This window comes from Cavia porcellus, unplaced genomic scaffold (genome assembly GCF_034190915.1).
Source record: "Cavia porcellus strain 051 isolate PalLab524CR breed Dunkin Hartley unplaced genomic scaffold, mCavPor4.1 scaffold_10, whole genome shotgun sequence".
Lineage (NCBI taxonomy): Eukaryota > Metazoa > Chordata > Mammalia > Rodentia > Caviidae > Cavia > Cavia porcellus.
Genome location: NW_026947493.1, coordinates 59,982,914 through 60,001,532, shown reverse-complemented (window position 1 = coordinate 60,001,532; position 18,619 = coordinate 59,982,914). Strand labels below are relative to the sequence as shown.

At 34.2% G+C, this 18,619-nt stretch overlaps 1 protein-coding gene across 7 annotated transcripts in view; it reads right to left on the bottom strand.

The window, feature by feature from the left end:
- Positions 1 to 16,627: 16,627 nt before the first annotated feature.
- The window catches only part of Lrrcc1 (leucine rich repeat and coiled-coil centrosomal protein 1), a 35,076-nt gene continuing 33,084 nt past the window's right edge, over positions 16,628 to 18,619 (bottom strand). For all 7 annotated transcript variants that reach the window (XM_063257511.1, XM_063257514.1, XM_063257513.1 and 4 more), the window contains one exon: positions 16,628 to 17,136. In XM_063257511.1, coding sequence (XP_063113581.1) covers positions 17,011 to 17,136 — 126 coding nt within the window. In that variant the 3' untranslated portion in view covers positions 16,628 to 17,010. The remainder of the gene's footprint in view (positions 17,137 to 18,619) is intronic.

Genomic DNA, 18,619 nt, shown 5'->3' with positions numbered 1-18,619 from the left:
AAAACTACCAACAACAAATGCTGGAGAGGCCGGGAGAAAAAAGGCACTTTCCTGCACTGTTGGTGGGAGTGTAGACTGGTGCAACCATTGTGGAGGTCATTCTGGAGATTTCTCAGAAAGCTAGGATTGGAGGTCCCATTTGTTCCAGCTATTCTACTTCTAGCCATATTCCCAGAAGAACTGAAGACTTCATAGCACAGTGATATATGTGCACCCATGTTTATAGCATCACAATTTGTAATAGTCAGATCTTGGAAACAACCTAAGTGTCCATCAACTGAGGAATGGTTAAAAAAAGTTGTGGTGTTTTTATACAATGGAGTACTACTCAGCTATAAAGAATGATCACATTGAGATATTTATAAATAAATGGACACAGCTTGAGACCATAATCATAAGCAAAATAAATCAAACTCACATGTATAAATACCGAATAGTTTCCCTAGTGTAAGAAATGGTAAAATACATAAAATTATGTGGCAATCATGATTTGCCATTATATTGCTTTGAAGCCTTATAATGTTTTCAGTCATTAAGTGAAATGGTTTTATTCTGGGTTGTTTGATTTTATTGTCTGTGCTATTTTAAAGAAAACAAGACATTATAATAGCTAGTGATGATTTAAAATTATCTTGTTTTGGAGTCCCACCAAGCTTTTGTTCTTCTGTCTTCTTTGGTTTTATCATGTAATATCTTACTGGCTTTTAATATATGTAATAGTATAAACAAAATATTTTATAGACAAGGAGATAATATAGTAACCTTCGTTCATTTTCTGTCAGTTGATTCTGAATACCCGGTAATACTTTCATTCTCTTGAATGGTTTTACATTGTCTTTATATACTATAGTATATAAAGGTATACTCAAATAGTTCAAGGAAAGAGACACTATGGTAGCTACTGTTAGGTCGGATTGTCTTGTGGTGAAACACAATGTTGCTTAAACTGTTCTGTTCTGACCTGTTTTGTTATGTTCTCTTTTATCTTAATCTTATTTTCAAATAAAAAAACATAAATGGAAAAATGAGTATCATATTAAACAATCTGAAAAGCTTTTCTGAATGTCAGTCATGATATTACCTTATTATCTAATACAAATGTCAAAATAAGTATTTACTGTCTACTTTATGCCCAGTGCTGGAATAGGTATTATGAAATTTGATCATGGTACATATTTTACATGTAAATATGCATCCAATTCAGAACTGTCAGGTACAATTTAATGTAGCTAAGATTATATAGAGAACTATGACTATTAAGGCATGACAAAGATATTTATGGGTCAAATTTTGCTATTTTCTGTAGGATTGTTTTGGGGATTAGTTAGGCCAGATAAGTTCTTTTTGTTTTTACTATTTATATATGTCAACTTCTATCTGGTTTACTTTTTTTTAGAATCTCTTAGTAACTCTAGGAAAAAATATTGAATACGGTGAAAACCTTTAAGAAAATAATCTAGGTAATATAGAATATAGTGATTTATTACTATTTCCCCATATTATTTATATACATTTTATTTTGGAAGCTTAATTTTATAAGTGGTCTCAACTTCAGTTATTTACAAAATCTTGTTTTTCTAAATTGCTTTATCTATGAAATGATAAATAGCTAAAACACTAAAAGTTGAGTTATCAGGAGATTGGATTCACAACTCTGAAGTTTATAGATCTTTTTTGTGGCACCCAGTCTTCCTTGGTTTTAGAGCTGTCTTCAATGAATCCTTAAGAGTTCCAAATAAGTAGTGTTATAGGGAATCTTTCTTTCTTTCTTTCTTTTTTTGACTGCAAACAGTTGTGTTCAGTGATCCAACCAAAAACACTAATATGGTCAGCTATTTAACATCCCTAAACACACTTGCAGTTGTATCCTTTAGAGCACTTTTTACCTTCTCTTTTTTACAACAAAATTTACACATTTTGGGTTTTATAACTCCTTAGTTCTTATTAATTTTTTTGGAAGAGAATAAAGTCAAACATGGCAAAACAAAGCTGTCAGTCAAAACCAAGGATAGACATAGTACATGATGTAAAAACAGAGTACAAGGTTATCAACAATGGTTACCATAATGCCTCTTGCTTCTTTAAAAAGAATTGTCTACCTCATCAGGTATTATAAAATTGAACAAAACAGTAGAGAACAAGACCAATAAAACTTAAACATTGTAAACATTACAGGACTTCCAAAGGAGACAATAGTCAAACCAGAATGGGCATCTTAGTGAATCTTATTGCCTTCAAAGTAGTTGCCTATACCCTCAAACTTGATGCTATCATTCAGAACGGAACAGAGTCTAATCAGTCAAAACAAGATAGTGGGAGTATTACAGGACTTCAAAACAAGTTAATAGGAAATCAAAAAAAGTTACTATAATATCTCCTGCTAATTTTTTTAATTTTACCCCTTAATTAAAAAAAAACAAAATTAACTAATTTTTTTAATGAATAAGGGAGAGATTGAGATAAAAGAGGACATAACAACATAACAATACAGGTCAAAGCATGACTGTTGCATGAATGACTTGTGCTAATGCAGGTATCATAGTGCAGATGGTCAAAAACAGCATTGTACAGAACCTAAATCACTGACTTCTACTTCTTAGATCTGTCTCATTGCTGCTCACCTGGGAGTTCACAGTATTTAAAAGTAAAACTAAAAATATTTAATTGGACATGGATTACTTTTTGGCTTACTACTCATATAGCCTCTTCTACTTCATATCTGTTGTTAACTTCTATACTGTAAGTCACAATGATGCACAGTAGTTTTAGTCTTTACAAACCGTATATTTATTATATCTACTAGGGAGAGTAAAGCAGGCAGGATTTATGTATCTTAGTGTCACCACAGCTGGGAACATTGGCTTCCAGAGAGCATTAAAAAAATGTAGGATCTAATTTCTGTATACGATTTTGTGTTGTGAAATAGTAATTTGGGGCCTATTAGAGACAACTATATATAGCCACGACTTAGGTGTTCACCACTTAAATCCTGTGATCAGAGAAATAGCAGAATTTGAGCTGTACAGTGATAGTAGGCACAGAAATAGTTTCACTGGGAAAGATGATGCTTTAGGGAAGCAAAGAGGAGCTGTAACGATCGAAGATTAGGTGTCTGTGGTTATGAAACAGAGAATGTTCAGGCTAAAATAGGAACCCCAGTGGGATCAGAGACAAATCATGAACAGATCTGGAAAATACTATATAGAGTAAAATAACAGTTGTTACATGAGAGCTGGAGATAGAGTGAACATTAGAATGGAAAAATGATGTTGTCTTAAGGTTGAATGACCGTGAGAATTACAGTACCACAGACTGTAAAACTGTATCTGCTTTGGGAGAGTCAGTTTTTTGCTCCATATCTTAAATTGAGGAGTTTAAAAGTAATAGTAAGCATGCAGTATTTTGAAAATGATCTTTCCACAAAGCTCGAATACTTTAATTTTGCATTGTCACTGAAGCTGATTATAGGACTACCTGTACCTAAATGTAAATCAAAATGTAACAAAATTTTGTAACATTTTTTTCCAGCAGGATCTATTAGTGGAGATATTATTGATGAGTTAATGTCTTCTGATGGTAAGTAGTTTAAAATTTCACTACTTTCTACAAGAGTGATGCCTTTCTAGAATTTGTTAGTGGCATAACAAAAAATACTATTTGTGAAACTGCTTCACTCTGACTCCTGAGGCTTTTCCCTTAGTAATACTTCGGAATAAAGGACAAGCATCCTTCAGGGCTTCTTTGTTTGCATTTTGAAGAGAAGGAATGCATAAGGAGATTATCCTTTTCACTGTGCAAACTTTAAACTGTTGGAACACTACCTCTTTGTCCTCCTGAGGAGAATCTGGCTGAAGATAAGTAAAATAATACATCAACATCGGCAGATGATAGGAAAGTCCATTTTGGTAAAATACTCCCACTATCACTAATTTCAAATTGCCACTGCAAATCACCAAACTATTACTAACATCAGCAATGTCATCACCTAATAAAAAGTCTTAAAAATCAATTAGCTGCATTAGTTTAATAAATTCTCAGTGGGCTTTACCTTTGTTTATGGATTCAACATGCTGATTCCTAACCAATGTAGCAAAGACTAAGAAGTGACAGCAGTTAACTTAGCAAATGGTACAGTAATGATTAAGAGATGTACTAAACATTTAGGAAGAAAATATCAGCAACCAGTAAATTTACATACGTATTTTGCTTTCAAAGTGACAAAATACACATAACAATAACCAGTGTATTAATAGTCTTTACCTGAGAATCTTTCAACAAAGTATAAACACTAACATTAATAGCATATGTATGTGATATACACAGACTTGTAATTTATGTGTGACTTAGAAAACAATTTTGTGGAGGCATTTGAGAGTTTATTAAACCTCATTACCTGTATGTAGAAAGCATCTTTAATCTTTTCTGTGTTTGCTTGCAGTATTTCCACTCCTACGGCTTTCTCCTACCCCTGCAGATGACTACAACTTTAATTTAGATGATAACGAAGGAGTTTGTGATCTGTTTGATGTCCAGATACTAAATTATTAGATTCCGTGGAAACTTGGGACTGTTATCTACCTCTAACTGTATAACATTTTAGATTTCTTAATAACCTAAGTATTTAAAATAATGAATGTAACACCCTTTTAGTTCACTGATTCTGAAGTGTTATTCTCTTTTTTACTTCACAAAACTTCAACCATAAAAACAAAGGGCTCTGTTTCTGGAAGAAAAGAGGTGTTCATATCTACAAACTCTCTTAATGCCCAACTAATTAATTCTGGGCTTTCAATTTATAATTCTGAATCCTTGTGTTTCTTCTCATGAGATGAAGATTAAAGCAGAGTTTAGGTCATCACAAAAATGTGATGGCCAAGGACTAATCACTATTTGCCTTTTATTTTTACTGCCATGAAACTATTCCTGCATGTGTGTTAGTCCAAGGAGATAAGCACTGCCACTTGAGAGTGAAGGATGTAAATGAGGATGTGTAACTGTTTCAGTGAACAGATTTTGTGAAGTGCCTTCTGTTTTAGCACTTTAATTTATCATTTTGTTGACTTCTGACATTCCACTTTCCTAGACTACAGGAAAGATCTGTTTATGTAGTTTGTTTTTAAAATGTGCCAATGCCTGTATAGTAACAAGATTTTTAAAAATAAAGTTGTATAAAATACGTATTTTATTGATTTTTGGGATTTTTTGTGAAATTTGACACATTTCCACTGTATTACAATTTAGCCATTAATCTTGCAGCTTCACCAACATTAACTGGTTCATTTTCAGTGTGCTGCTGATTAACCTGAAGGGAGAAAAGTACATTTAAACATTTACCAACACATACAAAAATTACTTATACGTAATCTGTTATCAAGTTTAAATTTTTCCAGTCATACCTTGAGAAGTCACACAAATTCTTAACCTGACTCAATGTTTTGATGGTCTGAATATGCTAAACATATTATAAAGCCATGTATGGTAGAGAGCCACATACTGAAAATTACATTTGACTCACATTTCACTGGTTTTATTAGTCACCAATATGAGCCACTATAAAAGCAAATGATATCCCTTACCAACTCTCTGCAGAGGTTCAAGAGTAAGGTTTTCTGAGAAGTGTGCACGTTTCTTCTGAATGTTTACAAAAGGATAATTCATTCTGTGAATCTTTTCATCATGCACATTGTTTATCTGTTAAAAAAGAAAAAAAAGCCTTAGTCCACAATCTTATAGCCATGAAAGATGAAATGTACTCATCTTTAACTCTGTTAAAACTAAAAATCTGTTAATTCTCTACTCTACCAAACTGTGGAGACAATTCATGCTAAAGCTATCATCTTACTAGAAAATTTTAGTGAAAATATATAGGTTTTTAAAAATAATTACATGGATATGCCTCATACCTAGACTTAGATGGCATAAGAAAGCCAAGATAAATAACCATAATCCTTCAACATTACTATGTTATCATCCCTCATCTGTAAAACCAGAAACCTGGATCAAACGCTTTTAGTCTCTTCCAACAGCTCTGAATCATTCCACAACCCTGTTAGCCTTCCTGTTTTGAGTCTAAAAGGTATAGATGGTTTATATTCACTGCTACTACCAAACAATTTTTTCACAAACCAACTTTACTAGACATTATTTTGTGTTTCTACAACATCTTCAAGAACTTTAAATGCTCACAGACGTTATTTCCAATTCATTTTCAAAACAACCCTGTGGGATAGGTATTCCTCCCATTTTACAAGACAGGAAGACTGAACAGAATGGTTAAGTGACTTGCCCAGGCCATACAATGAAATTCATTGAAGAGCCAGGACCCGAACACTTTATCCTCCCAGCTCCCAGCCAAACACTGCACAGAGAATCTTTAATGAAAAGCATGTTTAAAAGAATCAAGAGTAGTATGCTATGAAGTGAGGTCTTTCTACTGCCATCAACGAGAAAATAATCTGTAGTTATGGTTATATGCCACAAGACCCATATAGCACATCTCCCACTCCCCATTGCCCTTTCCGTTCTAAGCTCTTGGCTCCTATAATGGGTAAGAGTTTCAAAACAAAAGCCATGTCATCTACAAGTAGAACTTCACTTACAGTGGATGCCTCACTCCACAAACTTGATTCTTTCCACATTTCTGGTCACATTTTGGACAACTGAAGCAAATTCAATGGTTAGGTTCAATGTTCACCTTATGGGGAAATTTGATCTTATGCATGCTGTGTCTTAGCTGATGTTAAAACTAACTGCTTCACTGTACCCTTTTTCTCTGTATAGAAAGCTCTAAAATTACAACTTTAAATTCCACAATTTGGCTTAAGGTCTTACTACACAAACACTTCCATTTTTCTAGCTTTCCCTAAATTCTTGGTTGTGAATTATTGGCAGATCAGGCAGGCTATGTCCAATTAGTAGAAACCAACTCTGTAGGCTCAGTGAAGCTGTTGTTTAAAAACGCATTTGTCAAAATGTTTTTTTGATGGGGCTGGGATTTAGCTCAGTGGCATAAGCACCTGCTTTGCAAGCGCATGGTCATGAGTTCAATTCCCGGTACCGATAAAAAAAATGTTTTTGATATTGAGTGTATATACCAAGTGTAATTTTTTAGTAGCCCAGCTAGCCAAGTGGCCCTGTTAAAGATCTGTTTATGGAGCAAATAGTTGAAATCATCTCCTAAGCTAAAGATATGGACAATACTGTAATCATCATGATCCTAGCAGCCTGCACTATAGCTAAAAAAGCCTGAAGATTACATTTTGACAAAGTCCTTTTTCCCCTCCGACTTTACAAATTGATTAGAAAAGCACTCAGAAATTTGTGTTTCAGACCTTGTTTTGCTGGGGGTTTTAAGAAGTAGTATATGTAATGCAAAATGTATGTGATCCATTGCAATTGATATTTTTCCATGCACGAGTAAGTTACATCTAAAGTTATATTACTAAAACTTAAGAACAACAAAAAAGGATGTTTCTTGTACCAAACAATTTCTCCTTCTTCTTCATCTCCCATACCCACCATGCATGAGAACATTATGGTCTTCCTCATTGCTGTCACTCAGCAATGTTATGATTTGCTGCTTCACGAAAGATTTGAAACCTTAGCTCACTTACTTCTCATGCTTATTGTCACTGCTTAGTGTCTTCAAAAATCTAAGCCTATAACCTCTTTACCTGTTGAGATTTTCATCTCCAGGGATCTTAGTCATTACCTGTCTCAGCCAACTACTAAGGAGTATCTTCTGAAGTAGTGCCTCTCCTTGTTCACTTAACAAGGAGATTCAACAATTTTTGAATCTCCCTGAATTTTTTCTCACTAATTTCACTGTTTTCCATAACTTTATATCCCACTTTTTCCCTTAGCCAGCAGAGATTTCATGGCCATCATTTCATCACTTCTTTACATTCTTTAATTAACTTTTCTTCTCCTTTTTCTTAAACTTGCCCAGCAATGTTGTTATACCCAACCACCTTTCTTCTGAGCCCAGAACTGAAGTTGGAGCGTCATAACTGGCTGACAGGCTTAACTTTTACATATAGGTTGACAATCTTCCCCTGCTTAACTTATTTTGTGAGAAGAGCACAGTACTTGATAATTTATCCAACCATGTTGACTATTCATATTCTGTTCTGTCTCTTTCTCTTAGAGAAGTATAAAGATTCTAGTGCCTCCTCTTAAACAGACACACTCTCAAATGCGCCAAGCTTTTCCATAGTTTGAGGAACATGCTGCTTCCAAGTCATCTCAGTATTACTAGTCCGTATCGTTCCCATCTTGCCCTCAATGTTACATATAAAGACAATCCTATGTAAAACTCAACTCAAAATTCTTATAACACCTAGCTCTTTTCCATTACAGCATTTAAAAAGTCATAAAAGTTATGTATCAAAAAACTTAGCTCATTGATAAGTTAAAGCCGAAATGTTACTTTTCTACGGATTATAAAAAACATGAGTCCTGGGAAACTGACTGTACCCACTATTTCATTTTGAAAACCATTATTAAGGAATGTTAAATGAACCACTTAAGTCTTGAAGAATTTTCTCAAATATTTTGGATTGTTCAAAATATTTAAATTAAGTCTTCTTGGTTCAGGTTTGATAATTCATAGGTATCTGAGAATTTCTCCATTTCTTCTAAATTCTCCAATCTTTTGACATACAACTTTGTGAGTTGCTTATGATTGTTTTTTTATTTTGGCAGTATCTATTGTGTTTTCATCTTTTTCATTTCTAATTTCAGATATGCATCTGTACTTTGCTTTTTTGGGAGGATTGATTATGGGTTTTTCTATTTTCTTTGTTCTTTCATGGAACTACCTCTTCGATTATTTGTATTGTTTTTCAGTTTCATTTTACTCATTTCTGCTTTGGTCACTGTAATTTCTTCTTTGTACAAACTCTAAATTTGGATTGTTCTTGTTTTTCTAGGTCCTTGGAGTATGTAATTAGGTTATTTATTTGGCTTTGTTGTGTGTCTTAGTTATTTTTCTCTCATTGCTGAGACAAAATACCCAACACACAAAGTTAAAGGAGCAAAGATTTATTTAGCTCAGAGTTTGTAGAGGTTTCAGTACATAATTGGTTGGCTTCACGGCTGGGTAGAAATACCCATGGTGGGCAGAAGGTAGCAAAGCAACAAGGGATGACCACAGCTCTTTCTATTCCTAATATATTTAATGAGGCTTCTTAGGGTGGGTGGCACTCACACCCTTAATTCTGGTGCCCTTGATCCTAGCATTACACTATGAAATCAATTCCAGCATGATACACTTTGGATCCAGCCACCTCTGAAATAGCCCCACCAATGAACTCATGTGGTTTTGGGGAAACTAGACACAAACCGTAACATTCTGTTTTTCTGTATGGATTAATGTTTCAAGTACAGATATTCCTTGTTTAAGAACCTATCTATTCAACAGCTGTTTGGACTTATGACTTGCTGTTTTGTATATTTTGTTTATAGAGCATCAGTGCCTTTTTTAGTGCTGTATACCTTGTGTACATGGTACTATAAGTTTTGCTGATTGTACTGTACAGCATAGTACTGTAGTTTTATGTACTGTTATACATTACAGAACTAACATACATTACAGCATGTAAACATTGTGCAAATAAAAGTAAGGCCATCAACTTGGGATTTTGACTATTTCTTTGTGCTGAATATTGTAATGTAATGCTATATACAATTCCTCATTTAGCAACCATTTCATATAAGGACCTAATTGTGGAACCATAACTCAGTCATTAAATGAACAATGTTATACTACACTGAATAGGAGAGTTGAGATTGGACTCCCTTGTTTCACTGCTGATTTTGGAGGGGATGCTTTAAGTTTTCCCATGTCCAGCAGTTGTTTGTCCTGTATGTCCTTGATCATAATTCTTCTGTGCCTAATTTCTTTAGAGTCTGTATCATGAAAGAATATTTTTTGTTAAAGTGTCTCTCTGCATCTATTGAGATTATCATATGATTTTTATTCTAGATTCTATAAAATGGTGTATCACAATTATCGATCCATGTATGTTGTACTACCCTTTCATCTTTGGGAAAAAGCTGACTTGTTTATGAAGTGTGATCTTTTTAATAAGTTGTTAAATTCAGTTTCAAGGTATTTTATTGAGGGTTTTTGCAGCTATGTTCATCAAGGAAATTGATCTGCATTTTTTTTTTTGTTGAGTTGCACTGTCATTTTGATAAGGTAATGCTAACTTTAAGGAATGAATTTGGTAATGCTCCTTTCCTTTCAAATTCAATAGAGTTTGAGAAATGTTGTTAGTTCTCTGAAGTTTTGGCAAAATTCAGTGGTAAATACACTGGGTCCTGGGCTAAGTTGGTAAATTCTTATGTTTCCATCTATTGAGATGTCAGTTACTGGTAGTTTCAGGGTTTTTATACCTTCTAGGTTCATTTTTGATACCTCATGTATATCCATTTATCCATTTCTTTCAGATTCTCCAATATATTGGAATGTCTTCCAAATAGTTTCTTAAAATTATTTGGATTTCAATGTTCTGTTGAAATCTTCATTTTTTCATTTCTAGTTACAGTGACGTGGTTGTTTTTTTCCTCTTTCTTTTGGTAAGTTTAACTAAGGGCTTATTGATCTTATTCTTTCAAAGAACCAATTCTTTGATTCAATAGTTCTTTGTATTTTTTATTATGAATTTCATTGCTTTCTGGTCTGCTATTTATACATTTTTTAATCTACTAGCTTTGAGTTTGGATTGTTTTGTGAGATACATAATCGGGTTATTTACTGGTGATCACTGTTTTTCTAATGTAGTCAATCATGGTTATTGGCTTCCTTATTAGATCTGCTTTCATCATGTCTCTCAGATTCTGGTATGTTGTATTTTGATTGTCATTTGATTTTAGATGTTTGTGTAATTTCTGTATTTTTTCCCATTGATTTCGATTTTTATACCTTTGTGATCTGAGAAGATACAAGAAATGAAATTATATTGTATTTATTGAGACATGTTTTTTAGCCTAAAATTGGGTCTAGATTGGAAAATTTCCCATGGACAGATGAGAATATATATTCTGCTATTGTTAGATGAAACATTCTATAGCTACCTGTTAAATCCATTTATTCTATGCTGTCATTTAGCTGTAATATTTCTTTGATTTTAGTCTGATTAATCTGTGAGTGAGGCATTAAAGTTCTCCACTATGATTGTATTTATATCTAGGCTTTTTGTGTCAAATACTTTTTGCTTAATAAAATTGGATGATCTGACATTTGGTGCATATATATTTAAAATTGTTTTCTCTTTTTGGTAAATTTCTCTGTGTTTGTTTGCATGATATATCTTTTTCCTTCCTTTTAACTTTCAAAATTCTTGTATATTAAAATTGAATATGTCTCCTGTAGGGAACATATTCCTCTAGGGAACATAGAGTTGGATACTGCTTCTATATATATTTGTACCCATTTGTTGGATTAATCATCCCATTACAATATGATTATTTTTTGAAATAAGATCTTACTGTATAGTTCAGGCTGCCTTGGACTCACTATGTAGCCCTTGCTGGCCTGGACCTGCCTTCCAAGTGCTGAGATTACTGGCATGCATCACCACACCCAGCTACAATGTAATTATTTATATATACTTAACTAAGCCATTTTATGTGTTTTCTATATGCTGTATTTTTTAAATGTTCTATTTCTCCTTCCATATTACATGGGCATTTTCTAGTATAACATTTAATTCCTTTAATTTCTTAATGATTCCGAGGTTTACCATATACATATTATCAGAATACATAAATTAATACTAACTTCATTGTGACACAAATTTTCCTCAATAGCTTTGTTCCCTCTTTTTGTACAACTCATTATACCTATTCAAACCCAAATACACTTTTATATAGCTGCTTGTATATTTCTACTTCTGTGTACCAAACTGACAAGAAAGCAAGTTTGAAGTGTCTTATATTAACTTGCTGTTTTATTTTTCTTACTCTCTCCATTTGTTTCTGTTGTTTCTTTTTATTTTAAAGGGAGTAAAAAACAAAGCAAAATAGTAATAGGATGGTGGGAAATCCACAGTCATTAATATATTGCATATTGCTATCCTCTAAATAGTTGCTCAGACTGCCGGCCCCAGGCTTGCAAAGTCAGTCAGTCAACATAAATGTCAGGTTGCCTCCTAACTTCAGTTAGCAAACTCAGCGTGTGTTGCATCCAGTTACTTATGGGTGTGCAGGAGGCTGCACAGCTCCCTTGCTGCTTCTCCCTGTCCAGCAGGGCCTCTGCTGGTGCCCGGAAGTGGGGACTGCACTGCTTCCTTGCTGTTTCTCCTTGTCCGGCAGGGCCACCCACTGTCCCTGGTTTTCTTATTTCTGTGGCATTCCTGAATTATCTCTCTCCATAGGCTTCAAGTCTCAGTTCAGATCCTTCCTATGCCCACGGGACCCACCTCCTTCCTCCTCTTGCTCATGCTGCTATATTCCATGGTTTGGACACCAAAACTTGGAGAGCTGCTTTCTCTGCTGCTCACCACTCCATCATTTTCCTGAAAGTCCCGTTTCTGTAGTTCCAAGTTGCTATTTGTTATTTCTTTACTTCAATAGGGTTTGCTTCCAGCATTTCTTTTGTATTGATATAAATCATTGTATTTTGATATTTTCAATAATCCAATTATATACGTCATTTTATATATTTATGGTTTTAATCAGTTAAAAGAAGGAAAAGAAATATGCAGTTATATTGGTACAAAAGCATAATTACCATTATTTTTTTTAAAATGTGGGTTCAAATTACTATCTTGGGTTACTGGCTTCTGAAGTGACCTGAAATCCTAATTTCTTTCAGTATGACTTATAAAGTTAGTCTGGTAGCAACACATTTTCTTGAATGCCATCTTGGAATGTAAGATAGATTTGCTTCGCATGAAGCTTGGTTGAATATTTTGTCATTGGCATCTTGAATGTCATCCCACGTCCTCTAGCCTTTGTTTTTGATCAGAAGTGTTAGTGCTTTTATTGCATTTCTTCAGATGAACTGTTTTACTCTTGCTTTCTAAACTTTATCTTTGAATGATTTTACTTTGGCTTGTCTTTGTGCTTTTGTTACTTGAAGTTAGTTGTTTCTTAGATGTACAGTAATTTTTTCCCTCACGTTTGAACTTTAGTCACTGTACCCCGTCTCTCTTGTTTTTTGATATTTTTTCCAAGTATGCCCATGTGCTTAAATTGTCCACATTAAAGTTCTGTTCATTTTTTTCTTCAATATCTCCCTTCTTCAGATTACATACTCTCTACCAACCTATTTTCAAAATCATTGATTCTTTCGGTAGTTCAACCATACCATAGAACTCCATAGTGATTCAGACATTTCCTTTATTATATACTTTTCAACTTTTTCATTTTTAAAAACATAATTATTTCAGTGTTGGGGATGTAGCTTGGTGGTAGAGCCCTACCTACCATGTATAATGCCCTGGGTTCAATCCTCACTACTGAAAACAAAATAAAATAAATCAAAACATCCAGGTAAAAACAAACCCTAATATCTATGTAATTATCTGATATTTTTTCATCTGATGAGCAGTATCATCTATCTTTTATAGGGTGATTTCCATTAGTTCTTTGAAGATAATTACAGTGGCTGCCTTGAGTTTCATATCAATCCTCCACCCTCATGCTCCATTTGTGTTCCTTTGGATGTTTTACAGTTTGCTTTTTGCAAACTGGACCTTTGAAGAAATATATTGTACCAGCTCTGATTAATTCCCTTAACTCTGTGGCTTGTTAGTAATTTGGGTAGAATATTTCAACCAAAATTACTCTCCTGGTTATCAATAAAATTTTTATGCTTATGCTCAACTGGTACAATATCAAGAACACAGTTACCTTGGGTGAGTTTTTCCTTTTTGTAGTGCTAGGATCAAAAACTTAAGACCCTAGCACATGGTAACCCTGAACTGAGCCACAAGCCAGCCTGAGGGAAGTTTCTGAAGGTCTCTGTCTTCTCTGTAGTGGTTAGGCTCCATTCACTGCTGGTTATTTGTGCTAGTATTTTTGACAATTCTACTGTAACAGCTGCAAAAGTCTGAATTAAATTCAAATAAAAATTTGATCTTATCTGGTCATTCTTTGAGGTTTTTGCTCTCAAAAAGGCTGTCCTTGTCTTCTTTCAGGTTTTGTCCAGTAAGCTGGTTGTTTGCTGAGCTATCAACTTCCTATTAAGTGCTTTCCACTAAAAAACAAACAAACAAAAAAACCAACGAAAGAAACTCACTTTTTTAGGGCATGCATAGCTTGAACTTCTCCACATTTTGTCTCACATATAGTTTCTTTTGTGGAGAGCTTTGCCACTGGTTACCACAGTCCAAATCTGTTTAGCCACTACTCTTGGTGGTAGGGTAGTAGTTATCTCTTCAAGGCTTGCCTCTCCCTGTAGGAAACTTCTGCCTAATGAGTGGACCAGTGCAAGAGTAACTGGATTGCCAGTATTTGGGGCTTTTCCAGGTTAGTTGGAACTCCTGCTAAATGACTGACAGGATAAAAGAAACTTCTGGCTGCCATCACCAAGAATTTAAGTCTATTTTGAAAGGGATGAGGGCCTTGACAAACTGCCCATCCTAGATGCTGTCTCGACTGGGAGAGGAGGGATAAGAAATTATCTTTTTGCCATAATCATACAGTTTAACACTTGTTAGGCGAAGATGATGGTCAGGAGGGGGAGAGGTTCCTGGTTCACTGCCACAGGCCTTTTTTCTTCTGAGATTTAAGTTTTTGTTGAATAATTGTTTTTTCATTTGCTATATGCCACTAGGACAATTTCTAAATTAAATAGTTACTTTAACCAGCTGTACTTGTTTTGTAGGAAGCAGGTCTGCAAACCTGTGCTGCCATTCTATAAATGGAACCTCCATTGTTGACTTTTTACATGCTTTTTTTTGTTATTTCCTTAGAGGCTATGCTGATGACTATAAATTTAACTCAGTGCAGGACATTCACTTAATACTAATCTGAAAAAAATCTACATAAATTATGTACCAATATAGCTGCATTTCTTTCCAAATTTATCCTTGTATGTATTGTATGTTATAAACATGTTACTTCTGTCTTCCAGTTAAAATTAGTCTTTAATATATAAATTTACCTAGAGAGTTTACCTTTTATAATACTCAATTTCTTCCTGGACCAACATGCCAAAAAGCTATTTCCAGTCACCAGATTTCATCTCCATTTCTTCCCTACAGAACTATCAAGTTCTGGATGTTGGAGAATTGACAGTAGAAGGAGAACTTGGTGGATTCTCTGGCTTTCCAAACTTTACTTTTCTTACCGATACCTACCTCACAGATGACAATGAATTATCACACAAATAAAGCTTGCATAGTGCCTGACACCAAATGAATACAAAATTTTACATTGCCATCGACTTCCCTTTGTGCCCAGATTTTGCCATGAAAAAAATGTTTCTGCTAATGGATTTGAGTTATTGTCTGGTATTACTTCAGTCTTTAGGATTTTCTTTAGTAATTTTCTTAAAGCACAATGGCTATCAATATATTTCCTGGGAGTGTCTTTAGTTTGAATTTAAATAGTTTTGGCTGGGCATGGTGGTGCTTGTCTGTAATCCCAGCACTTGGGAGGCTGAGGCAGGAGGATTGCCATGAGTTTGAGCTCAGCCAGAATTACACAGTGAAACCCTGTCTAAAAAGCAACAAAAAGAATATTTTTGCCAAATGGAGAAGTACATCATCCACCGACTTCAGGCTTGAACTGTTTCTGATAAGGTGTTGCACTGTTGTACTTCTGTAAAAATGAGTATTTTCTTAATCTCCAAGATTTTCTCAAGTTTCCCAAAGGCCACAATATGTCTAGAGAGGATTCTTTTTTATCTTGATATTCCACAGATTTTAGTATGAAGCTTATTTACAATAAAATTATTTTTTGAGACAGGGTCTCACTATGCATCCAGGCTGGCCTTGAACTCACAATGACCCTACTGTTTCACCCTCTGAAATTAGACTGTCTCTTCAAGAAGCATTTGTTTTTATTTCACTTACTTTTAAAACTTAAGACTATTATTGTTGTAAGTTTGAACAGCATAGTACTGGGGCTGTAGTTCACTTGCCCACTGTGCATGAGGCCTGGGGTGGGGGTAAAGGAAGAGGTATCATATTTTCTTCCTCTTAGAAACAGTGTGGGGGAATAGATTTCCATTTTACATCCACAGCATTAAAAGGTGACAACAGTGAGATGGCAATAGATGATCTGAAAAGAAGTAAATGTTTCCATTGTGAAATAGAATTTTCTTCAGATACTGTGATTTTTTTTTTTTTTTTTTTTGGTATTGGGAATACAACTCATGACCTCAAGCTAGCCAGGTAGGTGCTGTGCCACTCAGCTGTATTCCTGGCACATACATTATGATTAAAAGGGAGAATGAAACAGTAGTGGTCTTTTCTGGAACAGACAATTGTTTATAAGACCTTAAATGTAATCTGTAATGAAATGTCATACGATCATAAAAGGGATAATTATGAGTGATGTGGAGATGACTTCATGTGCTTTCTTAAGAATGTCACATCTTTTATCATACAGACTTCAAAAATTTTTGTCTACATCTTACAAGCGCTTTAAAAGAATGGAGAGCTACATCAGCTAAAGAACAACCAATAAATATAATTAGTCTTCATAACACAATAAAGTTAACAGCAATGATTAAAATACTTGCCCTCACAGGGAAAATACTAATCTTTGTTTACAAATCAGTAAGCAAATGTGTAATTACCAAACAACGTATAGCACAAAAACAAGAAAGTGTTCTAAGTCTAGGTATGATAGGTTTTTTTCAATATACATAATTATCAAATTTATTATAAAAACCTACATATACAATACTTGATCAAAAGTCTTTAAAAATATATTCAATATGAAATGTGTAGAAAGAGACATTTCAAAGTCATATCAGTTACTACTATTACAGTATTTAATCATTTTTACAAGAGATCTGCTGGTCCATTTCAATTAAATTTGTTCCTAGAATCACCACATTTCCCGCTGAATCTCACTGAGAGCACAAGCAAGTTGTTTAATTTTTTCTTCCATTACTTTCTTGTTCTTGGATGTTTCTTCCAGAAGTTCACGCATTTCTTCTTCAACTCGATGAACCTGAGTCAATATGTAAATATTAATTTTAGTTTACTAGTAAAATGTATTTTTTAATGCATTCTGAAAGAAAAAAGTCAACAATTTATTCTTAGGCAATTTGTGACTTATGATTCATTTAATGTAGCAAGGTGAGTAAAATATAACTTAAGCAAATGCTATTAGGGGAAAAACAACAGCTATATGGTACACAAAGTATTCTCATGTATATTATTTAAAAGGAAAATATATGTCAACTGTTTTAAAGCTTAGAAAATCTGCTTAAATTGTGCAATTTTTAGGTACCATACTGAATAAACAAACCCATTTTCCTGACTTATCTTTTTACTGTCCTGTTAAGTAAAAACAGTTGTAAGTTTATCTTATATATCAATATCTTACAGATTTTCAAAATTTTAAAATGTTTTATTTCTCTTTGATACAGTCTCTACTGTGGCCCTCTCCTAATTTCTTCCACTGAGAATTGAACCCAATGAGTGCTAAGCTACGTTTTTGACAGTCTTGCCAAGTTGCTCAGGCTGGCCTGAAACTTGCAGTCTTCTTGCCTCAGCTTCTAGAGCAGATACAATTACAGGTATATACCTCTATGTCCAGCTTTTTTTTTTTTTGTACCGGGGATCAAACTCATGTTTGCAAGGCAGGCACTTATGCTGCTGAGCTAAACTCCTGGCCAGGTTCCATTTCTCTAATTCTTTTTTATTTTTTTTGGTACCACAGATCGAACTCATGATTTTGCATTTGCCAAGAAGATACTTATCCTGCTGAGCTAAACCCTTGGCCCCCATTTCTCTAATTCTCCATCAAAGTCTTCCCTTTAATATTTTTCCATGTTGGCAGGAGCACTAACACTGAACTCAGTATTTTCCCTTTGGCTATGAGTCTCATCTTACACTTTATTTTTTATTACCCGATGTACTCCTGTTAAACATTTGGTAGATACTAAATAAAGTAGTGACTCATTCTTTCTCTTTGCACAGAGACCTAAAGGTAATTTTACTTCAACACAGCACTTCACATGTAGTATTACTTTTTGTTGCTTTTTCCAGTTTCATTTATGGAGATCTGTCTTAGATACTTTAGTTTCCTACTGATACTTCAAATACAAGGAAAAATAAGAGATTCACAACTATGCCCAGAACAACTGGATCTCAACACAGAGATCACACCAGAATCAAGTGAGGAATACAAGTCTCCAGGGGGAAGCTCATGCATGTATATTAGTAAAAAAAGTTTCACAGGTGATCCCGATATTGCCTTTAATTTAGCATTATCTGAAACTCATTCATTTGTCAACATTATCAAGATGATAGAGCTAAATAGTCTTGAAACCTAATAATAAAGAATTCTTTGAGAACATTTTTATCAGAACATTTTTATGGATTGTACTTAACAGATACATAGTCTCACTTCACTTATCTCTAACCAAAGGAATTTCCTTTAGAGATTAAAGATCTGAAAATATTTATTCAGAGATCACGGAGAATGT